The sequence below is a fragment of the Patella vulgata genome, chromosome 4 (genome assembly GCF_932274485.2).
Source record: "Patella vulgata chromosome 4, xgPatVulg1.2, whole genome shotgun sequence".
NCBI lineage: Eukaryota > Metazoa > Mollusca > Gastropoda > Patellidae > Patella > Patella vulgata.
Window position 1 is genome coordinate 80,718,817 of NC_065882.2, and position 27,505 is coordinate 80,746,321.

At 36.4% G+C, this 27,505-nt stretch overlaps 1 protein-coding gene across 2 annotated transcripts in view; it reads left to right on the forward strand.

Moving 5' to 3' along the window:
* LOC126817087 (centlein) overlaps nucleotides 1-27,505 on the forward strand; it is a 91,823-nt gene continuing 64,318 nt past the window's right edge. For both annotated transcript variants that reach the window (XM_050543881.2, XM_050543882.2), the window contains exons 1-6: nucleotides 1-42; nucleotides 2,959-3,060; nucleotides 3,530-3,594; nucleotides 4,504-4,592; nucleotides 14,020-14,148; nucleotides 15,231-15,315. In XM_050543881.2, coding sequence (XP_050399838.1) covers nucleotides 3,030-3,060; nucleotides 3,530-3,594; nucleotides 4,504-4,592; nucleotides 14,020-14,148; nucleotides 15,231-15,315 — 399 coding nt within the window. In that variant the 5' untranslated portion in view covers nucleotides 1-42; nucleotides 2,959-3,029. The remainder of the gene's footprint in view (nucleotides 43-2,958; nucleotides 3,061-3,529; nucleotides 3,595-4,503; nucleotides 4,593-14,019; nucleotides 14,149-15,230; nucleotides 15,316-27,505) is intronic.

Genomic DNA, 27,505 nt, shown 5'->3' on the forward strand with positions numbered 1-27,505 from the left:
CGTAAACCAGTCGAACCAAAATGTCAAGCACTATTTCAAATCGTGAGTATTTACTTCTTGTTTCAATATTTATTTCGCCATAAATATCTACTGACTTTAATGATCAGCGCTTGCAAATAATCCTTGCTTTGATTATTTCTAATTTCTGGATATTTAGAAACTTTACTACACTGTATATTGGACGGAATCTGATCGAGAAATGATGAAAATGGAGAAAGCTTTCTGCAAAACAAGTCCATTCTTGAAGTTTATTTTGATTTTTACCACAATCTGGACAAAAACCTACATTTAAATTATTAATGACTGACGATTATTCTAATAATGTAATCCATATCAGACGTCTCCATCTCAATAAAAATGTGTTCTTATATGAATTATCGACTGAATTTAAATAAAAATAGATCTACTCACTGTCAGTACTGTCACTGACATTGATGGGGACATAACATTCAACATTGATGGATTGAATGAATGATCATTGTATCCTATTTCATACTTTTCCCACTCAACAGATCTATGCCAAAGTTTTCTCCAAAATGCCATGGGTAAAAATTTACAGGGTAGATCTGTATGTCAAATTTCAGTTTATCTGACAACCAGAACCATAGGCCTACAATCTGATTAAAATACAGATCTATATTCTATAACTACATGCAAATACAAGCAAATATCATTGAATACGGTCATTGAATACAACCATTGAATAACCTATGGTTGTATTCAATGGCCATTGGATAACCTATAGTTGTATTCAATGGCTTGAAAATGTACTACTTTTGTCCAGAATGACGTCACTTACAGAACTACGTCAATCTGTAATGACGTCACAACTAGGCAACCACAATTTTTGTAAAAAAGAGCAGAACCTATGATGAATTTTAACGTTAATGATGATGATTTTTTATGATAATCTAGATAGTACAGTGTATTTTGAGATTTGCATGTAGTTATAGAATAAAAACAGAACTCAATGACCATTGAATACCGCTCAGGTTATTCAATGGTTCACTCAAGTGTATCCCTGCCGCATTCCATTCGCTATCGCTTGTGGAATACTTGCGCAGGGATACACTCGAGTGAACCATTGAATAACCCGAGCGGTATTCAATGGTCATTAAGTTCTATCTATATATTTCGTTTCGTTTTTTTATACTTTAGATGGCCTACACTACATGAAGATCTGACAAATTATAGCAATAGGTCACGTCGGGTGTCAAAAGACCGACTTTTGACCTTATGATGTCAGACATATGATTAACCAATCAGCATCGATGTTACTAGTTGATTACCCACAGTTCCGTGCAAAACACGTCGAAAGCTCGCCGTAACAGACCGTTTCATTGGCTTATCCCCAAACAGGCCTCGAAATGTTTAAAAAAAGCTACCTGTCGCAAGCGACAGGTAGCTTTTTTCATACCTGTCGCTTCAGTAAATAACCTGTCACTCTCAATTATCAAACTCAAAGAATAATCACATCACACATATCCATACATGTAGGTACACACATACGTGGTTAGGTCTTTGACGTACATTGCTCTATATAAATATCGTAAATATGAAACCTTTTTATTTCTTCAACATCGGAATGCCTAAAAGTTCTTGAAAGTCAGTGAGTCTGCTTTGGCTCGGCGATTCAAAGATTCGTACAATTTTATCACCCGTATCCACGTGAATTCCGCAAAGTATCATGGTACCACACTTCCGTACTAAATCGAATACTTCACTGTTGAGTTGTAGAATTCAGATTTTAAAATATCCGTAATAAATTGAATATCAAAACACAAATCACACCTGTGCATGGCACCGTATTTACATGTACCTCGTGCGAAGGACAGATAATGCCACCTGGAATTCCCTTCTCACATATCCGGACTATTTTTACGTTACAAATTATATTTATATATGAAATATTTTTCCGACCTGATTTTTTGATTTTGTCAAATTGTCTTATAAATTTTTCATAGCCTTTATTTTTGGAAATTGTTTAAAACTTTTTAAATGATTAAATACACCAAGCAACGAGCCGTGTGCATTTCCATTCCAACCACTACTATATTTACTGTGGTGTCGTTACGGTAGGATTATTTCAGGTGACTTGGGGGTGCGTTTTAATTTATTTAGATATAATACTCCATAATGCTATAAACTAGTGTCAAGCAGATCAAAACAAGCGTATGGTGTGAAATTCATTGATATAAAATTGTCTACTTCCAAACTGTGTGAGTAACTGTAGCCTACGACAGAGCGAAATGTAATTGTAAACAGTGCAAATGGCGGCTTTTCGCGGTATTTCCGTGCTTAATTCTTGCATTTAGAAATGAATAATTAAATGTACGTGACGTGGACATGAGTATTGTGGTCAATTTACTGAACATCAAGTAAAATCATTTAGAAACGAATAATTAAATGTACGTGATGTGGACGTGAGTATTGTGGTCAATTTACTGAACATCAAGTAAAATTTAGTCCACCTGTCGCAAGCGACAGGTAGTTTTATTTGCTACCTGTCAGACGAAAAAATCGCCTGACGGCAACAAGTAGACAGGCGAACATTTCGAGCCATGCCAAAACTATTCAGAACACGAGTTAAATTACAACTCTTCCAGATCCTAGTGTAGTAAAGACATGTAAAACAAAATTTTGAACTATAGAAACGAAACGAAATAAGATCTGTGTTTTAACCAGATTGATACGCCTACACATTATTATAAAATATTTCCTTTTTCTGGTAATTAATTACACTGTATTTTTAAGAAAAAGAAAGAAAATCTTGTAAAAACTCACACCAGGTTTTCAATTATCAAATTAGCCATACAACAGATCTGGAAAATCTGCAAAGTCTATATTAATTTTGTACACTGTTTTTTAATTTTTGAGTTCTAAATTTAAAAATAAAATGTTACATTTTTATGGTAGGCTACCATAATATAAGATAAGTAAAAAGATCTTGTTTTTCAGATGTTATAATTTGAACGAGAAGTTGTTTTACTCAATATTAGTTATGTGATCATGCCTGACTCCGTAGAAAGATGACATCTATTAGTATGATTTCTGAACGAGGTATGTTAACAAATTTATAGTAAATAAAATATCAAAACATTGGTAAATTACGACCTACTCTTATATCTAATTCCAACTGCCAAGGGATCTTTTACATGCACGCCCCCCGTCTTGCACCACTGACAAGGAGAAACCATGCCTGAAAATCCCGATGAACTGTCTCGGTCAACACTGGGAGCAAAACTCCTATCTACTGTGGCTCCCAGATGCAAAAGATCAAAATGTCAGGAACTAGTTCAGTTGTGCAACATATTTTGTCAGGTTGATCTAAAATCATTATTTTCAGACTTAGATGTTAGAAATATGCTTACTGTGTAAAGTTTCATGTTAATATAGTCATATTTCCTGAAAATATTTTTAAATTTAACTCCCATACAATTCAAAGTTTCCGGCTGCATTTTTTAAAAAAATTATTAGTTAACTCCTAATTGAGTGCTTTGTTTTTATTTTTAATTATTATCTATTTCAGATCCAGATTCAAGTCCGATTTTGACCCAGAATAAGAATCTACAGGCAGAACTTCTGCAGTGTCAAGTGAGTAATATTCAGTGATTTTGTAGACTCAGCATGAAACAAGGTTTTAAAAAAAAGTCAAGCAATGAGAGAACTGGACTGTTGACTGTACAGAACAAACTCCCTAGAAAATACACAAGATATGATTTTGTTGAATGCAATTATTGTTCATTACTGACTCTGTGACGTTTCATTTGCTTGATAATAACTAGAGAAGCCCAGTCGAAATGTCGCTCAGTAATAAGCAGTAATTGTATTCAACAGAATTGTCACCTGTGTACTTCCAGTTCAAATACGAAATAAATGTCACTTTAAAGATACATTATGGAAGATTAGATGAAATGAAATGGGGTTTAACATCCTACTGTTCTGCTCCGAACTGGGCTAATGAAGACAGGGGGAAGATCAGATAAAGAGCTGGCAGTTCTCACTATAATAGTTAAAAACTAGATGATGTAAATGAAATATGCTGAAATTGCTTTACTCTTAAGTCGAGATAAGCTTATTTTAAAAACACTATAGCCTCGATTTTCATTGTGACCGCAGTCATGATAATTAACAAAGTCTCAATTATCCATTTTTGCGTTTAATCATCAACAGACGTTTAACAGCGGATCGGATTCAAATCCAGTGAATATCTGACACATATAAGATGGCATCGAGAGTTGATTATGATCTTTTCATGTTAATAAAAATCTAATTAATAGTTTATATAACATTTCAGGCCTAAAGAAAGACCTGCAATAGGCAGATTTACCTCTTGCATAATGCATGTTTAAAAAATTTATTTTTTTGGGAAAGTGTACACAGTTGTTGGAATGAGACAGAAAAATCGAAGTACTTCTGTCTACACATTGTCGTACATGTTAAAGAATCCCTTACATGTTAGTCTCAAAATAACCCAAGTAAAGGGATTTCTTTTATTTCCAGGCGGATAAGGAATTTGTTTGGTCACTATGGAAACGTTTACAGGTCTCCAATCCTGATGTAACAGAAGCTATTTCCATAGCCATACAAAGGTGAGAAAAATTACAAATAAATTAATTGATTACTTTGTTTAACCCCAGCCAAAGTTTTATTTTTTATTCTTAAAGGTATAAGGGGGGTCGGATGGCCGAATAGTTAGCACATGCGCGCTGTATCATAAGGTCTGTCATTGAGTCAGCTGGCATGGTTTTGATTCCCCAATTGTATGTGACAAAGAGTAGGGTCGCCTGTCCAGCCTCGTGGGTTTTCTCCGGGTCCTCCGGTTTCCTCCCACTGCTAAAGACAGCTACGCACAAGCGAAATATTGTTATAAAATTGACCATATATTAGGTCATTTCGAGTGGACGTTACACCCCATCTCTCTCTCTCTCTCTCTCTCTCTTAAAGGTATATATTTGTATTATGTTAAATAATTTTATATATTGCTAAATTCATATTCCATCTTACTAGTCATAAATAAATGGCATTGTACACCATCAATTCGGTTGTTTTGGGGGTTTTTTTTGCTGGGGAAATGGTATTAGACATTAGTATAGAATGGGGCACACATAAAATTTTGCTTTTCATTACTTGAAATTTACAATCAATATCAATGAAAAGGTAAGCAGTATATGATGTTGCCCAATATAAATAAAGGTAAGCGGTAATTGCCGCTAATGTTATGTGCATAACATGCTTCGAAAAGGGGATCAAGTGGCTAATTGGGTAAGACGCTGGCTCGCTAGCCTGGAGGTCGGGCGTTCGATCCCTGCATTGGCCGAGAAAGTACATTCAGATTGTTAGTGATGCAGGATGGAGGGCCTGACAAAGACAGCTGTCTAGTCGTTCGGATGGGACGGAAAACCGAGATCCCGTGAACACATTGATGTGCACGTAAAAGATCCCTTGGCAGTTGGAATTCGATATAAGAGTAGGCCGTAGCGCCGCTGCCCGGGCAAAATTTCCCTCATAGCACACTGTATGGCTTATGCCCGTCTTCATTAGCCCAGGTTAGGAGCAGAACAGTAGGACATTAAACCCCATTTCATTTCATTTTATTTCATTTTCCCAGAGAAAATAAAAATTAATCTCAGACGGGTTTGTAATGATATTGTAAGCCTGTCTTTCTAATGTTTCTGATTACATTACATGGTTCTGTGGAGTACAATTACCCAGTACCGTTTTATTATTGGCTGATGTTTAAAATTTATGTAGCAAATGCAACCATGCAATCAGCTGGGTATTCCTGGGCCGGTGGTGGTTTGTGATTTGAGGGGATTTGCTCCACCATCCACCTCTATCTGTCTGTCCGTCACACTTTTTGGGACACAATAACTCTCTTTCTAATTGAGCTACAATGTTCAAACTTGGTGTAGGTGTTTATTAGGTCAATGCCTTAATGGAGTTTGAAGATGAGCATTCTCAGCTTAGGGTAAGCAGAGATAAGTAATTTGATTGGTTGATGCTTTGGGACACGATAACTTTAGTTTTAATTAAGTGAGAGTGATGAAACTTTGGTGTATAGTTTCATTACATCAATACCTTGACTAAGTTCGATAATGAGCATTTTCTGCTCGGGGTAAGCAGATCGATAAGCAATTGGATTGGTCAAGACTTTGGAACACAATAACTCTCCTTCTAATTGAGCTAGAATGTTTAAACTTTGTGTATGTGTTTATTAGGTCAATGCCTTGATGGAGTTCAAAGATGAGCATTTTCTGCTTAGTGTAAGCAGAGATAAGCAATTTGATTGTTTGATGCTTTGGGACACAATAACTTTAGTTCTAATTAAGTGAGGGTGATGAAACTTGGTGTATAGTTTCATTACATCAATACCTTGACTAAGTTCGATGATGAGAAATTTCTGCTTAGACTAAGGAGCGATAAGCAATTTGATTGTTCGTGACGCTGGAACACAATAACTCTCATTCTAATTGATGTAGAATGTTCAAACTTGGTGTAGGCTTTCATTAGGTGAATGCCTTGATGGAGTTCGATGATGAACATTGTATGCTTACGGTTAGCAGATATAAGCAATCTGATTGGTTGATGCTTTGGGGCACGATGACTTTGGTAACAATGAAGTGAGAGCAATGAAACTCTGAATATAGATTCATTATATCATTACCTTGACTAAGTTCGATGATGAGAATTTTCTGCTTAGGCTAAGGAGCGATAAGCAATTTGATTGGTCAAGACTTTGGAACATAACAACTCTGCTTTTAATTGAGGTAGAATGTTTAAACTTGATGTAGATGTACATTAGGTGAATGTCTTCACGGAGTTCAATGATTAACATTTCGAGCTGAAACTAAGCAGAGCTAATCAGTTTCATTGGTCGATGCTTTGGGACAAGATAATCTTGATTCTATTTGATAGAGAGTTTCGAAACTTAGTGTATAGTTTGATTGCTCGATACTTTTGAAAAAAATAATTGTGCTATGAATTAATATGTGTCATCTATTTATTTTGGGATTTCGGCGGGGGACATCAGCCTCGCTGTTGGCTTGGTTAATAAAGGTATTCTGTGAGATTTGCATTAAAATGCAACAAAAAAAAATAATTCGAGTCTAAAACCTAAGAGCTGGTAGACAAATCCAGCATGTTCATCAGCGTCAATAGGGTGTGGTCACAAAATCTTTCCTGTCATCTATATGCGCCCCGACATACACACAGTTCTCAGCTGGTAAATATCCCTCTTACTGTTGGAGCGTGTAAACGACAATAAAAACACCTTAATTAATAATGAACAGAGATGTATCATTAAAGATACATTATGTAAGATTTAGATAAAGAGCTAGAAATAATAGATAATGTAAAAGAAATAATTTGAAAATTTCATTCAAATTACTCCATAGCGAGCAAAGATATTAGCCCTTGAAGGTTTGACAAGACGTGTGCAATAATTTCAACCACCGTACTGGTTGTTCAAAGCTAAGTCTCACTCCGTCATTTTTAAATTAAATCAAAACATGTCTGAATCGTTCAAATATATTTAATATCTGAGTTCTTGCATAATGTATGTTTAATTACCTTTTTCAAGGTGGCCTTATGAATAACTTTGCTGGAGATGATGAAAGTTAGACATGATAACACTGGGCATTATAAGAGTAAATATTGCGAATTGTTGACAGCCATTTAATCAAATTCTAATTAAACCATTTAAAGCCCCAACATTCCAAAATCAAGGTTAAATTGATGACAGCCATTTAATCAACTTGGAATGAAACAGTTTAAAACCCCAACATGTCAGAATAAATATTCAATACAACAATTAAAGCCCCTATGTCTGAATAGAGGTTAAATACGACAATTGTGGTCCCTGAATGTTGGTTTTCGTACCATGTCAGACCCTTTTAACGTCCACTCAACACAAACCAGGTCATTTCAAGACTAACATGATTCGATTTTATTCCAATAATTCTCTTGCACGTAGGGGTCTATGGCAGTGGGAGGAAACAGAGGACCCAGAGAAAACCCACGAGGTTGGAAACAGGCGACCCTACTCCTTGTCACATACTACTGGGGAATTGAAACCACGCCAGTTGACTCAATGACAAACCTTATGATACAACGCGCACATGCTAACCATTCAGCAATCCAATCCAACCCCCTTGGCAGTTAGAATTGTAATAAGAATAGAGGGTAATCCATTTACAATAGAAGAAGGACCATCTGTTAGTCCCATCTTGTGGATGAGATGTTGAACCCCATCCAATATAATTGGTATTGGAATTTAAAGATCCCTTGGCAGTTGTAAGAAGAATAGTGGGAAATCCATATAACCATGGGAACAACGGTTGTTCGATCCCTTCATTGGCCAAGAAAGTTCATCCAGATTTTCCGGCATAGTTCCTCCTTGTCAGTGATGCAGGACCGAGGACCTCATAAGGACAGCTGTCTAGTCGTTCGGATGGGACAAAAAACCGAGGTCCCATGTACACATTGTCATGCATGTTACGTAAAAGATCCCTCATCATAGCACACTGTATGGCGTATGCCCGCCTTCATTAGCCCAGTTCGGTGCAGAAAAGTATGATGTTAAATCCCATTTCATTTTCATGTAACCATAGGAAAAAGACCATCTGTTAGTCCCGTCTTGTGGACGAGATGTTGAACCGTAACCAATATAATTAAACCTGGCCTATATTTGACTGTGAATCAGAATATATTGGTGTATTATTTACGATGATAAAAATGACAAAATATTGAAAAGTGCGAAGAAAAGATGGTTGTATATCCATGAAGTATTTGCTATGGTGATGTGTGCGAGACTTGTTAGCTATTTGTCAGTCATTACTCACAATAAGATGTGACGGATCTAATGAAATAAATTCTGATATATCACTAGAGACTCCATACCCAGTTGACACACAAGTGGCACGGACATAAATCATGCAATCCAATCATATTGCATTTAGCATTACTAGTTGTTAATACAGAGACATTTATTGATTGGGCGGTCGACAATTCATTTGGGACATTGGCATTGGCGTCACTGAAACCGTCGCGTTCCTTTAAATATATCCTTATCATGTTCGATATAACAATATAATTATGTTTGCCTCTTTACGGTGACTGAAATGCCGCAGGGGAATACGGTCATTAACTAATTTTAAATGATTTAATTATGTAGGACGATTTGTTTGTAATTATTGATGGTGTTGAGGGTTGGACATAGAATAATATATATATTTATTACTCATGTCAACTAGAATTATTTAGCAATGTGAACAGCTTAAAAAGATGAGAGGTGGTATGAAGTGTTCTGAGTAATAAATTAAGACAATCTGATTAAGACACAGATCCTATTTCGTTTCGTTTTTTATAGTTCAAAATTTACTTTTACTTGTCTTCACTACACTAGGATCAGGAAGAGTTGTTATATAAGCCACGTTTTGGTTAATAAGAGGGATTAGCCAATGAAGTGGTCTTTTACGGCGTGTTCTTGGCATACTGTGCATTGAACTGTGGGTAAACCACTAGAAACGTCAACGCTAGTTGATTAATCATTGTCTGACGTCATAGGGTCAAAAGTGCTCGTATGACCTCTGACGCAACCTATCTTCATGTAGTAGAGGCCATCGAAAGTATAAAAAAACGAAACGAAATATAGATCTGTATTTTAATCAGACTGAAATTAAGAAAATAAAATCCAAATATCACTTGTAGATGAATTCTCGACTTGGATGCTGTCAGATTAAAAAAAAAATCTATCACATTTTTTTTACCATATCCCAATATTTAGTCTGTGTATGAGAGAGAGAAATGGGGTTAAACGTCCACTCGACACAAACTATGTCATTTCAGGACCAACACATGATTCAATTTTATTTCAATAATTCGCTTGCGCGTAGGGGTCTTTAGCAGTGGGAGGAAACCGAGGGATCCGGTGAAAACCCACAAGGCTGGACAGCTATCATAGATTGCTATCATGGAGTTGAAAACATTCGTCTTATATACCGTATCAACTTATATATGGATGGAGGTCGGAAAAATATAACGATTCGACTTATACTTGTAAGGCTGGACAGCTATCATAGATTACTATCAAGGAGTTGAAAACATTCGTCTTATATACCGTATCAACTTATATATGGATGGAGGTCGGAAAAATATAACGATTCGACTTATACTTGTGATTTAGACTTTTTAACTTTTTGTAACTATTTAACTTGTTAATTTTTTAACTTTTTGTAACTAGTTAACTCGTTAATTTTTAACCTTTCGTAACTAGTTAACTCATTAATTATTAACTTTTTGTAACTAATTAACTTATTATTTTTTTTAAACTAGTTAACTCGTTAATTTTAAAACTAGTTAACTCGTTATTATTTTTTAAAAACTAGTTAACTCATTAATTTTTTTACTCGTTATTATTTTAAAAAAAAACTAGTTAACTCATTAATTTTTTAACTAGTTAACCAGTTAAGCCAAAATTTGGACTCTGCCCAACTCTGGCTATGGCCTGTACTTGATGCTATAAAAATACGACTGCAGTCCCTTTAAAGAGTTATTGTACTTTGTAACTTGTTACATCACTATTATACAGTTATATAAGTGGAAATAATGGTGGCTGTGGTGTCACGCTTTGTTGAGTAATCTGTAAAGAAGCTTCTAGCATCTTCAATTTTCAAGTCCTGTAATGTCGGTCAGAAGACTTGGTTAAATTGTGCCCATGATATTTTTATTCTGTGTACAGAGCTTTGGGTTTACTTCTATTCCTAAATAATAATAAGAAGAAAATAGAAAGAAAATTTCGATTTTCCTACGATGACATAGTTATGTGGAGAGGTTGTTAAACATACATTATGCAAGAGCTAAATTATTTAACTTATCCAGACCATAATCAACTCTCAATGTCACCGCTAGCCTGCGATATATTTACTGGATTAGGATCTGATCTGCTACTAAACGCTAATTCCTGATTAAATCAAAAAATGGATAATCGAAACTATGTTTTTTTTATTGTGTCGACTTTAGTAATGATGATCAAGGCTAGGCCCAAAATTCAATCGGTAAATTCTCGATTCAGAGTGGATCAATTTGACTGAAATTTTCAGCAAATTCCCTTTACATTATCTAGTGTTTTAACTATTATAGTGAGAACTGCCATCTTTTTATCTGATCTCCCATAATGTATCTTTAAATCAAAATTATATATGATTGGTTTCATTTGATGGCATGATTTGATTTCAAACTGCCAGGTCTTTAGCTAATCTCGCATAATGTATCTTTAAAACTTATTTAGAAGGGACATGGGTTCAATCCTGGTTTTGCTGAAATAATTCCTCAAAATTTTGCTGAGGTGGTGCAGGACGGGAGGGCGTTGCAAGCAACTTCGTCGAATCATTCAGAATGCACGAAAAGACAAGTTCCTTAGTATGCAAAATTCATTAGCCCCCTTTAGTGTAGAAAAGTAGGACCTTAATAAACCCCATTTCATTTTATAAACTCTCTCTCTCTCTCTCTCTCTCTCTCTCTCACAATGTAACTAACGATCTCAATCTCTCTGGGGGAATTCAATAGATTTAAATCCAGTCATAGTCAATTGGTAATTCATCAGACATCGCTCATAACCACAAATATCATAGGACGTGCGTTTACACATGCATGCACAGAATTTAGATGTCTTTTCTTAATATGAATCATAATACGTTATCATAATGGTTATTTGGATAAAACAAAAACCCATCGTCATTACATGATACAACTTTCGGCTACGACTTTTTTTTTTATCCTGTTCCAACAAATTGCAGTAAGTTGATTGATTTATGAAAGATTTGACAACAAAAGATAAATTATCCAGAAAAAAACCTAAAATTCCACAAAACTTAATCAAGGAAACGACAGCCTAACCCAATTACCGACAGAGGCATGGTTTCATCTAACGAGATTCTCTGAATCGAAAATTGGAAAACAATACATTTACTGGATTTTGATTGTAATTACATGTGTGGTGTTGTCAGTTCTGTAGTTAGTGTCGTTTCTTTTGACAGAAACAAGAAAAATCTGCAAGGTCTGAATCGTAACAAAATCACCAACATGCGTCTTCTCAAAATCGGCACAAAAAAAAAATAGTTCTATGTCTTTTCGTATAAAAGGTGAACTGGTATATTTCTCTTTTATTTAATAGTGAGCGTTAAAACATAGTCCCCTATCGTAAAAAGCATTAACAATGTGCAAAACGTCTGAATCGTAACAAACACGGTAAAATTTAGGATGGTGTATAGAGAGTGAGAGAGAAATGGGGTTTAACATCCACTCGACACAAATTAGGTCATTTTGAGACTATTATATATGGTTCAATTTTATTTCAATAATTCCCTTGCGCGTAGGGGCCTTTAGTAGTGGGAGGAAACCAGAGGACCTGATGAAAAAAGCACAAGTTTGAACAGGTGACACTACTTCTTGTCAGGTACAACTGGGGTATCGAAACCATGCAAGTTGACTCAATGACAGACCTTATGATACAGCGCGCACATGCTAACCATTCGGCCATCCACCATCCCCCCAGGATGATGTATAATGTCTCATAAATCCATTACTTCAGTCATTTAACCCTTATCAGTGGTGGGGGACAGAGGGTCTGACAAGGACAGCTGTCTAGTTATTCGGATGGGGAGAAAAACCGAGGTCCCATGTACACATCGGCGTGGACGTAAGAGATCCCTTGGCAGTTGAAGTTTGATATAAGAGTAGGCTGTAGTGCCGCTGCCCGAACAAAATTTCCCTCATAGCACACTGAATGACCAATGCTCGTCTTCATTAGCTCAGTTGGAGTAGAACAGGACATTAAACCCCCATTTCTTTCGATCATTTTAGGACTAATATATGTTTCTTTTTTTTTCAAAGCTTGGGCATGCAATGCAAGAGGGTGAATTTTGTCCAGACAGCTGCATTGTCACTTACCCTTCCTCGAATTCCTATACGAAGGGTTCTTTTCATCAATCTGATTAAAACATAGATCCTATTTCGTTTTGTTTTTTTATAGTTCAAAATTTCGTTTTATTTGTCTGTACTACACTAGGACCTGGAAGAGTTGTAATATAACCTGCGTTCTGGATTGCGTGAGAGATTAGCCAATGAAACCATTCGTTACAGCGACTTCTTGGCCTGCCATGCACTGAACTATGGGTAAACCACTAGAAACCTTCTGATGTCATTGGGTCAAAAGCCACTCGTATGACCCTTGACGTGACCTCCAACTGGTCAGATCTTTATGTAGTATAGGCCATCCAAAGTATAAAAAAACGAAACGAAATATAGATCTGTATTTTAATCATATTGTGTTTTGAGGACTGTTCAAAACCTGTCTTTATTAGGTCTTTTTACGTACATGGCAATGGTAAATTTTATTCAATAATTCCCTTGTGTACAGAGATCTTTATTAGTAATGGGAAAGAAACCCGGATTAACCAATACGCTAGTCATATACAAGCATGTCATGGTAGAAAACATTTCTGATTAACCAATACGCTAGTCATACACGAGCATGTCATGGTAGAAAACATTTCCCAGAACATATATCACTTACACTATGTGTCATTCCCAGAACAGTTTCAAGACCACTGCATTTTGGGGTTTCAGATTGGAACTGTTCTCAGAACGGAACACTCACTTTTATCCTGTGTATGCTACTCATGAGTTTAATGTCCACCCGACACAAACAAGGTCATTTCGGGACAAGGTTGGAAAGGCGACCCGACTACTTGTCACGCACAACCACAACCGGGGAATCGGTTTAAAATCTTAACAAGCTCTGTAACCCGGGTATCATTTTCTTTCACATTCGTTTAATATCAAAATTAAGTACAAATTAAATGATTTGTGGTGATTTTAAACGATTTTTAGTGACTTTAAATTTAAATGAATGTGAAAGAAATTGGGGCTAAATATACCAGATTAAATGATACCCGGGTTACAGTGAAGAGTTATGTACCAAACATATCATTTTAAAAATGAGTGTTTTTCTTACAGAGAGAAAGAGAAATGTGAAATTAAAGATCGTAAGGTATTAGAAATACTACAGAATAAGGATAATAGAATTGAAGAATTATTGAGTAAAATCGAGAAACAGTCAAAACAACTGAAAGAAAGTTTAACAAAGTAAGTCAGAAACATTTGAATTTATTATTTTTTCGTTAATTTTGAACAGTGAAAGCAAAAAGTCTGAAACTGAAAGGGACATAAATACGAGGATTATGAAGATTTAATTGTGAATGTTGGTAAATGTAAAGAAATTACCACTGTTTGTTGTGTTTCTGTACTGAAAAAGTTAATTCCTAGAAAGATAAGATTAAACATACATTATGCAAGAGCTAAATCTGCCTATTGCAGGTCTTTCTTTACGCCTGAAATGTTATCTAAATTATTAATTAAACATTTATTAACATGAAAAGACCTTAATCAACTCTTAATGCCATCTTATGTGTCGGATTGTCACTGGATTTAAATCTGATCTGCTGCTCAACGCTCATTGATAAATGGATAATCAAGACTATGTTTTCATATTACCGACTTTAGTAATGATGACTGAGACTAGGCCAAAAAAATCAATTGCTAATATCCTGGTTCAGAGTGGAGCAATTTGACTGGAATTTTCAGCATATTTCCTTTACATTATCTGGTTTTTAACTATTATAGTGAGAACTATCAGTTCTTTATCTGATCTTCCATAATGTATCTACAATTGTGGTCTGCTTTCCCTTGTTATGTAGGAGAACTGATTTTCAGGCATATAAAGTAGCTCTGGTTTCCCCTCTTCTATAGGGGGGGGGGGGGCGGGGGGTGGATGGCCGAATTTGTTAGCACATGCACGCTGTATCATAAGGTCTGTCATGAGTCAACTGGCGTGGTTTCTTCGATTCCCTGGTTGTACATGACAAAGAGATGGTTCACCTGTCCAACCTTGTGGGTTTTCTCCGTGTCCTCCAGTTTCCTCCCAATGCTAAAGACCCCTACCCGCAATTAAATTATTGAAATAAATTTGGACCATGTGTTAGCCCGAAATGACCTAGTTTGTGTCTAGTGGACGTTAAACCCCATTTCCCTCTCTCCCCCCCCCCTTCTTCTATAGGAGAGCTGATTTTTTAGGAATATACCGGGTAATGTAGCTCTGGTTTTCCTTATTTTATAGAAAAGCTGATTTTCAGGAATATAATGTAACTCTGTTTTCCTTTCTTCTATAGGAGAGTTGATTTTCAGGAAGATAATGGAAGATTGGAAGCTGAACGGAATCATTTACAGGACAAAGTTTCTGCGCTTCAGATCCAGGTAACTTGTTCCTTATATATCCTCTTTTTGGTTTAATTCTCAAATCTTATACAATCATTCCGTTCGATTACCCTCTTTTTACCCTTCAGATACCCTGCTGTAAACAGTAGGAGTAGATACGACTGCATTATTGTTAGTACTGGGTAATGATGATAATAGTTGTATATGACCAAGTCCTATATAATGAAACCCTTCTGTTACCATGCTACCCTTCAGATACCCTGCTGTTAACAGTTGGAGTAGATACGACTGCATTATTGTTAGTACTGGGTAATGATGATAATAGTTGTATATGACCAAGTCCTATATAATGACACCCTTCTGTTACCATGCTTCAGATGGGACGAAAAACCGAGGTCCCGTGTACACATTGGTGTGCACGTAAAAGATCCCTTGGCAGTTGGAATTCGATATAAGCGTAGGCCGTAGTGCCGCTGTCCGGGCAAAATTTCCCTCATAGCACACTGTATGGCGTATGCCCGTCTTCATTAGCCCAGGTTAGGAGCAGAACAGTAGGACGTTAAACCCCATTTCATTTCATTTCATTTCTGTTACCATGCTACCCTTCAGATACCCTGCTGTTAGCAGTAGGAGTAGATACAACTGCATTATTGTTAGTAATGATCATAATAGTTTCTAATATCCTTAAATGACATTTAGAAGTAGAGTTATACTATTCATTATAGCACAACTTTATGGATTTACTACTTCTTGGTTTATTACATACAACATTTCAATACTCTTACAGGTACCTTTATCAAGGCAAAGATACCTGTAAGAGTATTGAAACGTCACATGTTGATACTAGATGTATATGAACCAAGCCTTATATAATAATACCCTTCTGTTATCCTGCTACTCTGTAAAATACCCTGCTACCAATATTAGTAAACAAGTGAATTAAATAAGACTGAGTTATTATTAGTAACGATGAATATAGTTGCACACAACCAAACCTCAACTAATAATACCCTTTCTTTACCCTCCTACTACCCTTCTGATGCCCTCCTGCTACCCTGTAATACTGGCATTGGTAATTATGACTGAGTTGTATATGACCAAATCCCCTGAAATAATACCCTTTCTTTACCCTCCCACTGCCCTCTTTCTACCCTTTAAATACCCTGCTGTAACCAGTATTAGTAAACATGTCTCAGTATTATTAGTAATGATGTATAATAGTTGTATATGACCAAACCTCATATGATAATACCCTTTCTTTACCCTCCTAACCCCCACTACCCTCTTCCTACCCTTTAAATACCCTGCTGTAACCAGTATTATAAAATATGTCTCAGTATTATTAGTAATGATATAATGATATATAATAGTTGTATATGACCAAACCTCATATAATAATACCCTTCCTTTACCACCCCCCCCCCCCCACACACACACACACAGACTACCCTCCCACTACCCTTTAAATACCCTGTAATGTAACCAGTATTAGTAAATATATCCCAGTATTATTAGTAATGATATCTAATAGTTTTATATGACCGGTTCTAATATAATAATACCCTTTCTTTACCCTCCTAACCCCCCCACTACCCTCCCACTACCCTTCAAATACCCTGCTGTAACCAGTATTAGTAACTATGTCCCGGTATTATTAGCAATGATATATAATAGTTTTATATGACTGGTAATTTTCTCCACCTCTCTGAGTCCTCCACACATGTTTAAACACCATACAATGATTTACACCAATAGATAATGTCTCTCTACAAGTTAGATCACTTATTTATCCCCTCCTCGTAAATTCTAGCTTATTGCCATCATAAAAAATACATCCTAATTCAAAAATGTGTTTTTCTCGAGCTGTGTGCATCAACAAATGTTCACCTTATCGTGAGGTCAAGAGAATTAGCTGGTTAGGGTGGCTGATGGCTTCTCACAAACGGCTCCTCGGGGACAAGGGTATAAAAAGAAACGGTCGGATATTCACGTGGCCTATCACTAATGTATGAAGTAATATTCGCACTAGTAAGGTTCAATCAGTTTAGTCTTTAATTTGGTGGCGTGACAAATGACGGAATATTCACCAGAAAATCGTTGTTTTGCTCGTTGACACTGGAGTCTGTGTGTGACTTCCATTATGAATAATTGAAGTACGGGAGGCTTTTAAATGATGTTATGGATAGCTTGCATGTGACAGACCCGGTCCGATCAATTCTCCTGTATAGTAACATCAGCGTCAGTCGTGCTAAGGTTGCAGTTACCAACAATTGCTTCAGCTTGGCTAATTAATTGTCTTCCAAGTAATGCAAATTTTATGGCCTTCTTTTCTCCGTGGATACATCGCAATGGTTATCCTAACTCATTAAATCTTCAATGGTTAAACTTCATGAAAATGACGGAATATGACGATGAATTTTTAATGGGTTTTTTTTTTGCATTAAATATGGATGGAGCTGCGGTCATGGCTGTTGGGTACAATAAAGTTATTCTCCCTTACGCGTATCTTAAGTTAAGAGGTCTTTTTCTCGTTTGGTTTTTGGTGTTCATTTGTTTTTAACATCCTTTGAAAATTAAAGAGAGAGAGATGGGTTTAATGTTCATGCGACACAAACCAGGTCATTTCAGGATTAATTACATATGGTTCAATTGTATTTCAATAATTCGCTTACACGTAGGGGTCTTTAGCAGTGGGAGGAAACTGGAGGACCTGGAGAAAACCCATGAGATTGGACAGGACAAGCGACCCTACTCCTAGTCACATACAACCGGAGAATCGAAACCACACCAGATGTCTCAATAACAGACCTTATAATGCAACGCACACGCACTAACTATTCGGCTATCGGCCTATAAGTAATAGGGTTGGGTAGTTGAGTGGTTGAATACATGTGCTTTAGATTATAAGGTCTGTAATTGAGTCTGTGTTTCAGGACCGGGGGGGGGGGGCTGACAAGGACAGCTGTCTAGTCGAGGTCCCGTGTATACATTGGCATGCACATAAAAGATCTCTTGGCAGTTGGAATTTGATATAAGAATAGGCCGTAGTGCTGCTGCCCAGGCACAATTCCCCTCATAGCACACTGTATGGTGTATGCCTGTCTTCATTAGTCCCAGGGGGGTTGGATGGCTGAATGGTTAGCGTGCGCGCGCTGTATCATTGAGTCGACTGGCAGGGTTTCAAATCCCCAGTTGTACGTGGCAAGGAATAGGGTCGCCTGTCCAACCTCGTGGGTTTTCTCCGGGGCCTCCGGTTTCCTCCCACTGCTAAAGACCCCTACGCGCAAGCGAATTATGTAAATAAAATTAAACCATATGTTAGTCCCGAAATGACCTAGTTTGTGTCGAGTGGACGTTAAACCCCATCTCTCTCTCTCTCTCTTTCATTAGTCCAAATCAAAGCAGAACAGTAGGACGTTAAATTCCATTTCATTTCATTTCTATCATTGAGTCAAGTGGCATGTATGTATGTGACAATGAGTGGGATTGACTGTCCATCCACAGTATCCTCCCACTGCTATATTGAAATAGAATTAAACCATACATGTATATTGTTAGTCCATAAATGACCTAATTTGTTTCAAGTGGAAGTCAAACCCTTTTTCTCACCCTCTCTCTGTAACTAGGTCATTTCGGGACTAACACATGGTTCAATTATATTTCAATAATTCACTTGTCTGAAGGGTTTTTTAGCAGTGGGAGGAAACCGGAGGACCCGGAGAAAACCCATGAGGTTGGACTCTCTGTAAGGAATATCTGTCCTAAAAGATGTCAAGGCTGACCTTATCTTTGTGAGTGTTTATTCTGTCGTATGTATAAATCTCACGGTATCTTCTAGTCGTGTATTGGTGTTAATAAGGTCAAACAAGTTTTTCTTCCCAGGATTCTAATCTATCAGTTCATCTTGTATCGTTTTTTTTTATTTAACTGTTTATAACTAGATGATTTATTGTACTTGTAGTGTTGTAGCGGACACACCTAACAAATCTAGATGTAAGCTCTTCCTCAATAATCTGACTAAAAATAGGGGTGGGAATGAGGGGTGTGTGTGTGTGTGTGGGGGGGGGGGGTAGCAGACACATCTAGATGAAAGCTCATCCTCAACAATCTGGATAAAACTAGCTGTGGGAATAATAATAATAATATTTATTTCTTATTATACGCATTACATTATAAAAACCATCTCAATGCGTAACAAAAACATATAATATGACATAAAAACATATAATATAAACATATAATATGACACAAAAACATATAATAGGACATAAAAAACATATAATGACATAAAAACATATAGTGTGACATAAAAACATATAGTGTGACATAAAAACATATAATATGACATAAAACATATAAAATGACATAAAAACAAAGTAAAAATAAAAGCAATACTAGTGTAAGTGAATCATTCAGAGTAGTGCTCTGGGAAAAGATGTGTTTTGAGGTATTTTTGGAAGGAGTCCAGGGAGGAGACATTGCGAATAGAAAGAGGGAGAGAGTTCCATAATCGAGTGTCAGAATTAGCGAATGCACTGTCATTCCTTCAGGTGACATACGGCAATTAATATTTTGGAACATGTGGTTGGGTGATAGAGAGGGTGGGGACATGGTAGTTAATTTGTTGTATTTGTATAGTTCTAGGGAACACATCTTGAATATCTGGGCCCTTATTCACGAAAACTTAAACTAAGTTACAACCGAAATTTTAAGAAATACTGCAACTTCATAGGATATATGCAAATTGATTTTACTGGTCAGCCAATCGAATTGCAGTATTTCTTAAAATTTCGATTGTATCTTAGTTTAAGTTTTCGTGAATAAGGGCTCTGATTGTTTACTCCACTGGCTTCTCCAACCATTCTGATTAAAACTAGGGGGCCACGGTAGTTAATTTTATGTCATCCTTTGATCTGATGAAAACTAGGTTTTGTTTTTTTATTTTTTTTTTTAAGAGAATACAGTAGTCAATCGAACTGAGGGGCATTGGCGTCTCGACCAGAATGTCTGCCCCGGGTTCTGTTCAGTGTTTACGAAGATATAATGAATTGAAAATTTTTGAACATTCAGCATCAGCTGTCGACAATATAAAAACAGTGCCATCTATGATTTTTGCTGAAATTTTTGATGGGCCTCTTCTCAACTCTTTCGCTGCAGCAGGCGACGATAGTCTCCAAATTTGATGTAAATAATTAAGTACAGGTGACATAATGTTTTACAGTGGGTGAAAGATGTTGCTAATAAGTTTTTGTGCAGTGAATATTAAACCCCATTTCTCTCTCTCTCTCTCTCTCTCTCTCTCTCTCTCTCTCAAAGATACAAGGTCACTAATTATATATTTCTGACTGACATAAGGTGACAAATGTTCCCCCCAAAATAAGACTGACCAGTTTAAGAACCGGGTCACAGTAGGGCAAGACAAACAAGATTTAACACATTTAATGAGGCTTGGGAAAGATTTCTCAGGGTCTTGGTGTCACAGATTTTGTCTTATCTCTGAAACAGCTGTAGGTGATTAGCTGTTAGAGGTCTGTCATATATCCTAGAAACATCAGTCACATGTGGTCTGTTGAGTCCTACTCTTCTATTTACATACAACCTTAAACCAGTCACATGTGATATCAAACAGTAAGATGATATCCTTGATTGTCCAGTGGTCATGCAGACACTAGATGGTCATAAATGGTTGTGGTCTTGGCTTCTACCACCACATGCTGTGGTCACCACCAGAACCTCTCAGACAGGATAGGTCACTCCGAAAAATTATTTGCTTGTCGTGTCCATCAGAGAGATAAAGAAATGGGGGTTTAATATTCACTCACCACAAATTTAAGACCAGGGCCCTGTTTCACGAAATTTTAACTAAGATAAAATCCAAATTTTAGTAATTTGATTGGATAATATTAGATTGATTTTAGTGCTTAGCCAATCAAAATTGAAGTATCTACTAAAATTGGATTTTATCTTTAGCTAAGATTTCGAGAAACAGGGCCCAGCTTTATTTCAGTAAGTGGCTTGCATATGGAAGCATGGGATTGACCCCATATCATTTGACTCAATCACAGACCCAGAGAAGAACTGGAATTAAATTTTGAAATATAGATATATTTGGAATTATAAATGTCTTAAGAAATGTAAAATACTGCATGGCGTATGCCCAGGGGTCACGGTGGCTAAGTGGGTAAGACGCTGGCTCGCTAGTCTGGAGGTCGGGTGTTCGATCCCTGCATTGGCCGAGAAAGTTCATCCAGATTTTCCGGCGTGGTTCCCCCTTGTCAGTGATGCAAGACGGAGAGCCTGACAAGGACAGCTGTCTAGTCATTCGGATGGTTACGAAAAATCGAGGTCCCGTGTACACATTGGCGTGCACGTAAAAGATCCTTTGACAGTTGAAATTCGATATAAGAGTAGGCCGTAGTGCCGCTGTCAAGGCAAAATTTCCCTCATAGCACACTGTATGGTGTATGCCCGTCTTCATTAGCCCGGTTTGGAGCAGAACAGTAGGATGTTAAACTCCATTTCATTTCATTTCATTAGCCTGGATGGAGCAGAACAGTAGGGCGTTAATCACTCTTTGATTTCATTAAAGTTGTTGACTAGAGTTATTTAGAGTAGCCCACTGATAAACAGCAGGTCATATTTTTTAATTTGATGGCCTTGAAGACTGGACCTCCCAGGTCAACTAAATGACTTGAACCCTATCAAATTTACAAGCCAAACATAGAGCAGACAGTGGAATCTGTCATTTAAAAGACTTGAAAGTCTGAAGTGTCAAAGCTGATTGTGATGTGATGTGATGAGTTTGGTGTGTTGATGGGTTATATAATATGTATATGAAATAGCTTTATTTAACGTCTGCTTCCATCCAGGTGATATCGCAGACAAGGTTATATAATAGTTGGCATCAAGATTATTATCTTCTGGCAATATTGGTATTAATTAACAGAACACAACTTTATAGAAATGAAATGAAATGGGTTTTAAGGTCCTACTGTTCTGCTCCTGTACTAGGCTAATGAAGATGGGCATACGCCATACAGTGTGCTATGAGGGAAATTTTGCCCGGGCAGCGGCACTATGGCCTACTCTTATATCAAATTCCAATTGTAAAAATCACGGATTTTATTCTAAGAGCATGAGGTTTCGACAAATATCTTTATATCACGCATAATACTTGATACTCGTCGAAACATCCTTCTTTAAGAAAAAGAACAGTGATTTTTTCCCATAAAAATTCTGTTCTGTTAATTTGTTTCTCAATAGCTAACTACCACTTAAAGATTATGGTATTAATTACTTAGTAACGATGCATTTTAACTGACACTGACCAAACCCTTTCCTTTTTTAAAATTAAATGAAAAAGTGTTGGGTTTTTTTTACATACAAATTAAACGAAAAAATATAGGCTAGATAAATATATTGGGAGCTATGGTGGATCATTGAGTAAGACACTGATTCACTAACCTGTACTAGGCAGAGAAAATTCCTCGGTGTTGCAGGATCGATGGCCTGTCTAAAAGCAGTGTCTAGTTGTTCAGATGGGACAAAAAAAAAGAAAGCTGAGGTCACGTGTACACATATGCGAGCACATAAAAGGACCCTTTTATTAGCCCAATTGGTTAACTCGTGCACACTGTATCATAAGGTCTGTCATTGAGTCAACCAGTTTGGTTTCGATTCCGCAATTGTACGTGACAAGGAGTAGGCTCGCCTGTCCATCTTTGTGGGTTTTCTCCGGGTCCTCCAGTTTCCTTCCTCTGCTAAAGACCGCTACTTTCAAGCCAATTATTGAAATAAAATTGAACCATATGTTAGTTAAAGCCTCTCTCTCTCTCTCTCTCTCTCTCTCTCTCTCTCTCTCTAAAACTGTATTTGAATTAGAGATCAATGATAAACCTGCAGCATGAGCAGACTGGATGGAACATGTGCAATGCCAATATAAATATTTATTGTGGTAGGAATCGTCAGGTATTAACTGTCTAGTCCAGTCATTACCAAACTGTGCACTGCTGCACACAGGTGTTCCGTGGCATTACGGGTGAACCACGCGATGTAATTAGCATTAAAAACTGAAATTGATAATAAAGTTTATGTGTAAATTGACAAATAACTAACCCAGGAATGAGAGGGGTTTCGGATCATTTTATTGAGATTCATTATTCAGTTTTGAAAAGAAATTGAAAATTATGTACACATTGTGATAAAATATCATTACTTTACATTTTTCTAAAGTGCGCTGTGATTAAATTTTGAATTTTGAATTTCACATGGAAAGGAACATCTCTTGAATGAATTAACAAATTTATGTACACAGTGTGCTAAAATAATTTTACATGTTCTAAAATGTGCTGTGATTAGAAATAAGTTTAGGAACTACTACTCCTGTCATTGAAAGGCGGGTGGCCGAATAGTTAATGCATACGCGTTGGATCACAAGGTCAGTGATTGCATTAAATGGTGTGGTTTTGATTCCCGGCTTGTACGAGAGAAGAAGTAGGGTCGCAGGTGCGCGAGCAAATTATTGTTAGTCCTGAAATGACCTAGTTTGTGTCAAGTAGACGTTAAACCCTATCGCTGAAAAGAAGGAACCAAATGTATGTCAAACCCTAGTTGGAATTTCAAGAAGAGGCGGTGGTAATGCTGCTCCCTTGGAAAACATCTTCCATTGTATATAGAACAAAATCCTGTTCAAATAAAAGATACATTATGGGAGATTAGATAAAGAGCTGGCAGTTCTCACTATAATAGTTAAAAACTAGATAATGTAAAGGGAATTTTCTGAAAATTTCAGTCAAATTGATCAACTCTGAACCAAGAATTTAAAGATTGAATTTGGGGCCTAGCCTCCATCATCATTACTAAAGTCGGTACAATAAAAAATATAGTCTTGATTATCCATTTTTTTTATTTAATCATCAATGAGCGTTGAACAGCAGATGAGATTCTAATCCATTAAATATCGCGGTCTAGAAATGACATTGAGAGTTGATTATTGTCTGGATAAATTAATTAATGTCTAATTAATAATTTAGATAACACTTCAGGCCTAAAGAAAGACCTGCAATAGGCAGATTTAGCTCTTGCATAATATATGTTTAATCATTATATTATTAACCTCATAATAAACAAGGTTTATTTTGGAGCATAATTATTTTTCAAACCATTTGTCAGATTTGATTTTTCATATTTTCAACTCATGAGTTGTTGTTTTTTTCTGTTTGAATCACATGTTGTCCTCTGATGTTACAACTTCCTGTCGTTTGGGTTTGACAAAATTCCTGGGTCTCAAGGAATGTCAGTTTCAAATTACCGTCAACACCCTGTCTTTTGTAGATGTAAAGATCAAACTATCATGAGAACAAGTTAAAGGGACCCAAAATAACTAATCGTAGAGATTTTATAAATTATATCTGTTATATTCCGTCTATAAAGGGGAAGGCCGAATGGTTAATGTGTGCGCCCAACATCATCGGTTTTCTCTGGGTCCTCAGACTTTCTCCCACTGCTTAAGCGAAATGACCTAGTTTGTGTTGGGTGGACTTAAAAAGAAATTATTGTAAATTTACTCAATATTCACAATGTGTATATCTATGTTTAAGAAAAAAAATTGAAACCCCATTCAGTTGATATTGGTTTGCGTTTTGTTATGTTGTAGTGTATGAGTTTTGTGTTTGTCATTCATCATTTAAAATTATTTGGTGAGAGAGAGAAATGGGGTTTAATGTCCACTCAACACAAACTTGGTCATTTCGGGTCTAACATATGGTTCAATTTTATTTCAATAATTTGCTTGCGTGTAGGGTCTTTAGCAGTGGGAGGAAACTGGCGGATTCGGAGAAAACCCACCAGGTTTGACAGGCGACCCGACAACTGATCACATACAACCGGGGAATCGATACCACGCCACTTGACTCAATGACAGATTTTATGATACAACACGCACTCATTAATCATTCGGCCATCCAACCCTCTCATTATTTGGTAAAGAGAGTGTTGTATTTTGTTATAATAAGTAAAAACCGTAATAATGGTCGGGGGTTTTAGTACAATTTGGAGAACATTGTACACATTATACCAAATCAAAAATATAATTTAATGTATTCATACTGCATTTTCACAAACCATAGCTATGTGCTACCATTTGAAATAATAGCATATAACTGTTTTGTAATAATAATAATAATAATAATAATGTCACAAAACCAAGATAATTATAAGATTATTTTAAATCTAAAATTCTTGGAACCCTGACCAGTACTATTTAAATCATCCACTTAAAATAAAAAAATGTAACAAATTCAAACTAACGAAAGAACTTTAAATACTAGTTTCGATCCTCATTATGTCACAAAAGCAATAGTTTTAAATCTAAAATTCTTGGAATCATGACCAGTATTACTTAATTCACTTAACTTAAAATAAGAATAAAACAAATTCAAAACTAAAGAAAGAACTTTAAATAGTGGTCTTGATCCCCATATTATGTCACAAAAGCAATAATTTCAAATCTAAAATTTTTGGAATCCTGACCTGTGTCATGTATTTAATTCACTTGAAATAAAAATTAAACAAATTCATACTAAAGAAAGACCTTTAAATAGTGGTGTCGACCCTCATTTAATACCAACTATTTGTTGACATTTGACAAGAGTTAAGACATGTGTTATTTTTCTCTGGGGCTAATTTCCTGTTTCTTATGGCTTCTTAAATTACCATCTCCTGTCCTTTGTCTCCAAATTTCTCAACTTTTGCTAAAAAATATCAAATTTCCTGACCCTACATCCTCTTGTATAAATTTAAAGGCCGTGAGCTAAAATATGTTTATTTTAAAAACACAAACGACAGGATGTAAATGGTTTATTTTTATGGTTGAAATTTAAATTTATGTCATTTGAATTCAAAAGAGACCCATCAAAAATATTTTAGCAAGGATTTGGTTGTGTTCAATCTTTATCATCAATGCTGTGACTTTAATACAGATTTTTTTAAGAATTGAATTGGTGTGATTTCACATGAGACAGAGTTTGTCTACTCTATCTATGGGGTTGTTGGATGGCTGAATGGTTAGCGCCTGCGTGGTGTATCATAAGGTCTGTCATTGAGTCAACTGGTGTGGTTTCGATTCCCTGGTTGTACGTGACAAGGAGTAGGATCGCCTGTCCAACCTTGTGGGTTTTCTCCGGGTCCTTAGGTTTCATCCCACTGCTAAAGACCCCTACGTGCAAACAAATTATTGAAATAAAATTAAACCATATGTTAAACCAATATGACCTAGTTTGTGTCGAGTGGATGTTAAACCCCATTTCTCTCTCTCTCCTCCTCCTCCCCCCTCCCCCTTGTCAGTTGTTCAGGATAGACGGTCTCCCTCTCTCTCTCCCTCACTCTCTCTCTCCCTCTCTCTCTCTCTCTCTCTCCCTCTCTCTCCCTCTCTCTCTCTCCCTCTCTCTCTCTCTCCCTCTCTCTCTCCCCCACTCTCTCTCTCCCTCTCTCTCTCTCTCTCTGTTCTATAACTAGTAAAGTGTATTTTATATGGAGTGATTTAACACTAAAGTTGTGCACATGCACATGCGTATCAGATACCACATGCACATGCATATCAGATACGTGATGTCCCCCCTCTCTCTCTCTCTCTCTCTCTCTTACTCTCTCTCTCACTCTCTCACCTCATCTAGAACTTAGAACATCTGATACCACATTTCATTTATCTTTAAAGTTTACATTATTACAAATTCTGATATGATGATTTTATATATTTCATTTGGAAAATAAACTATTGAAGGCTGATCACGTTATCCTTGTAATATTTTTTCGGCATGCGTCTTGCACGCTTTTCAGCAGATCAAAGACACCATCTCATTTAGTAAATATAGAAGCTTTGATTTCAATAATCATCATCGTAGCTGGTCACTAATCACTGTACCTAAATCAGTAATTTGTAAACTTTTAGATGAAAATCAAATTTTACTGTCTGTGATTTGTAAACGAAATGAGTTGCTGTAAAAAATTGATGATTCGTTTGAGAACGTGTGTCTTGTCATTATCACAACATCTGTTTTCATGCACGTGCATTTTATGTTCTATAGATGCACATACATACCAGTACAATTATTACTAATGAGATAAGTACATTAGTCTGAACATCAGCAAGCCAAGAGAAATGAAATGAAATGAAATGGGGGTTTAGCGTCCTACTGTTTTGCTCCAAACTGGGCTAATGAAGATGGGCATA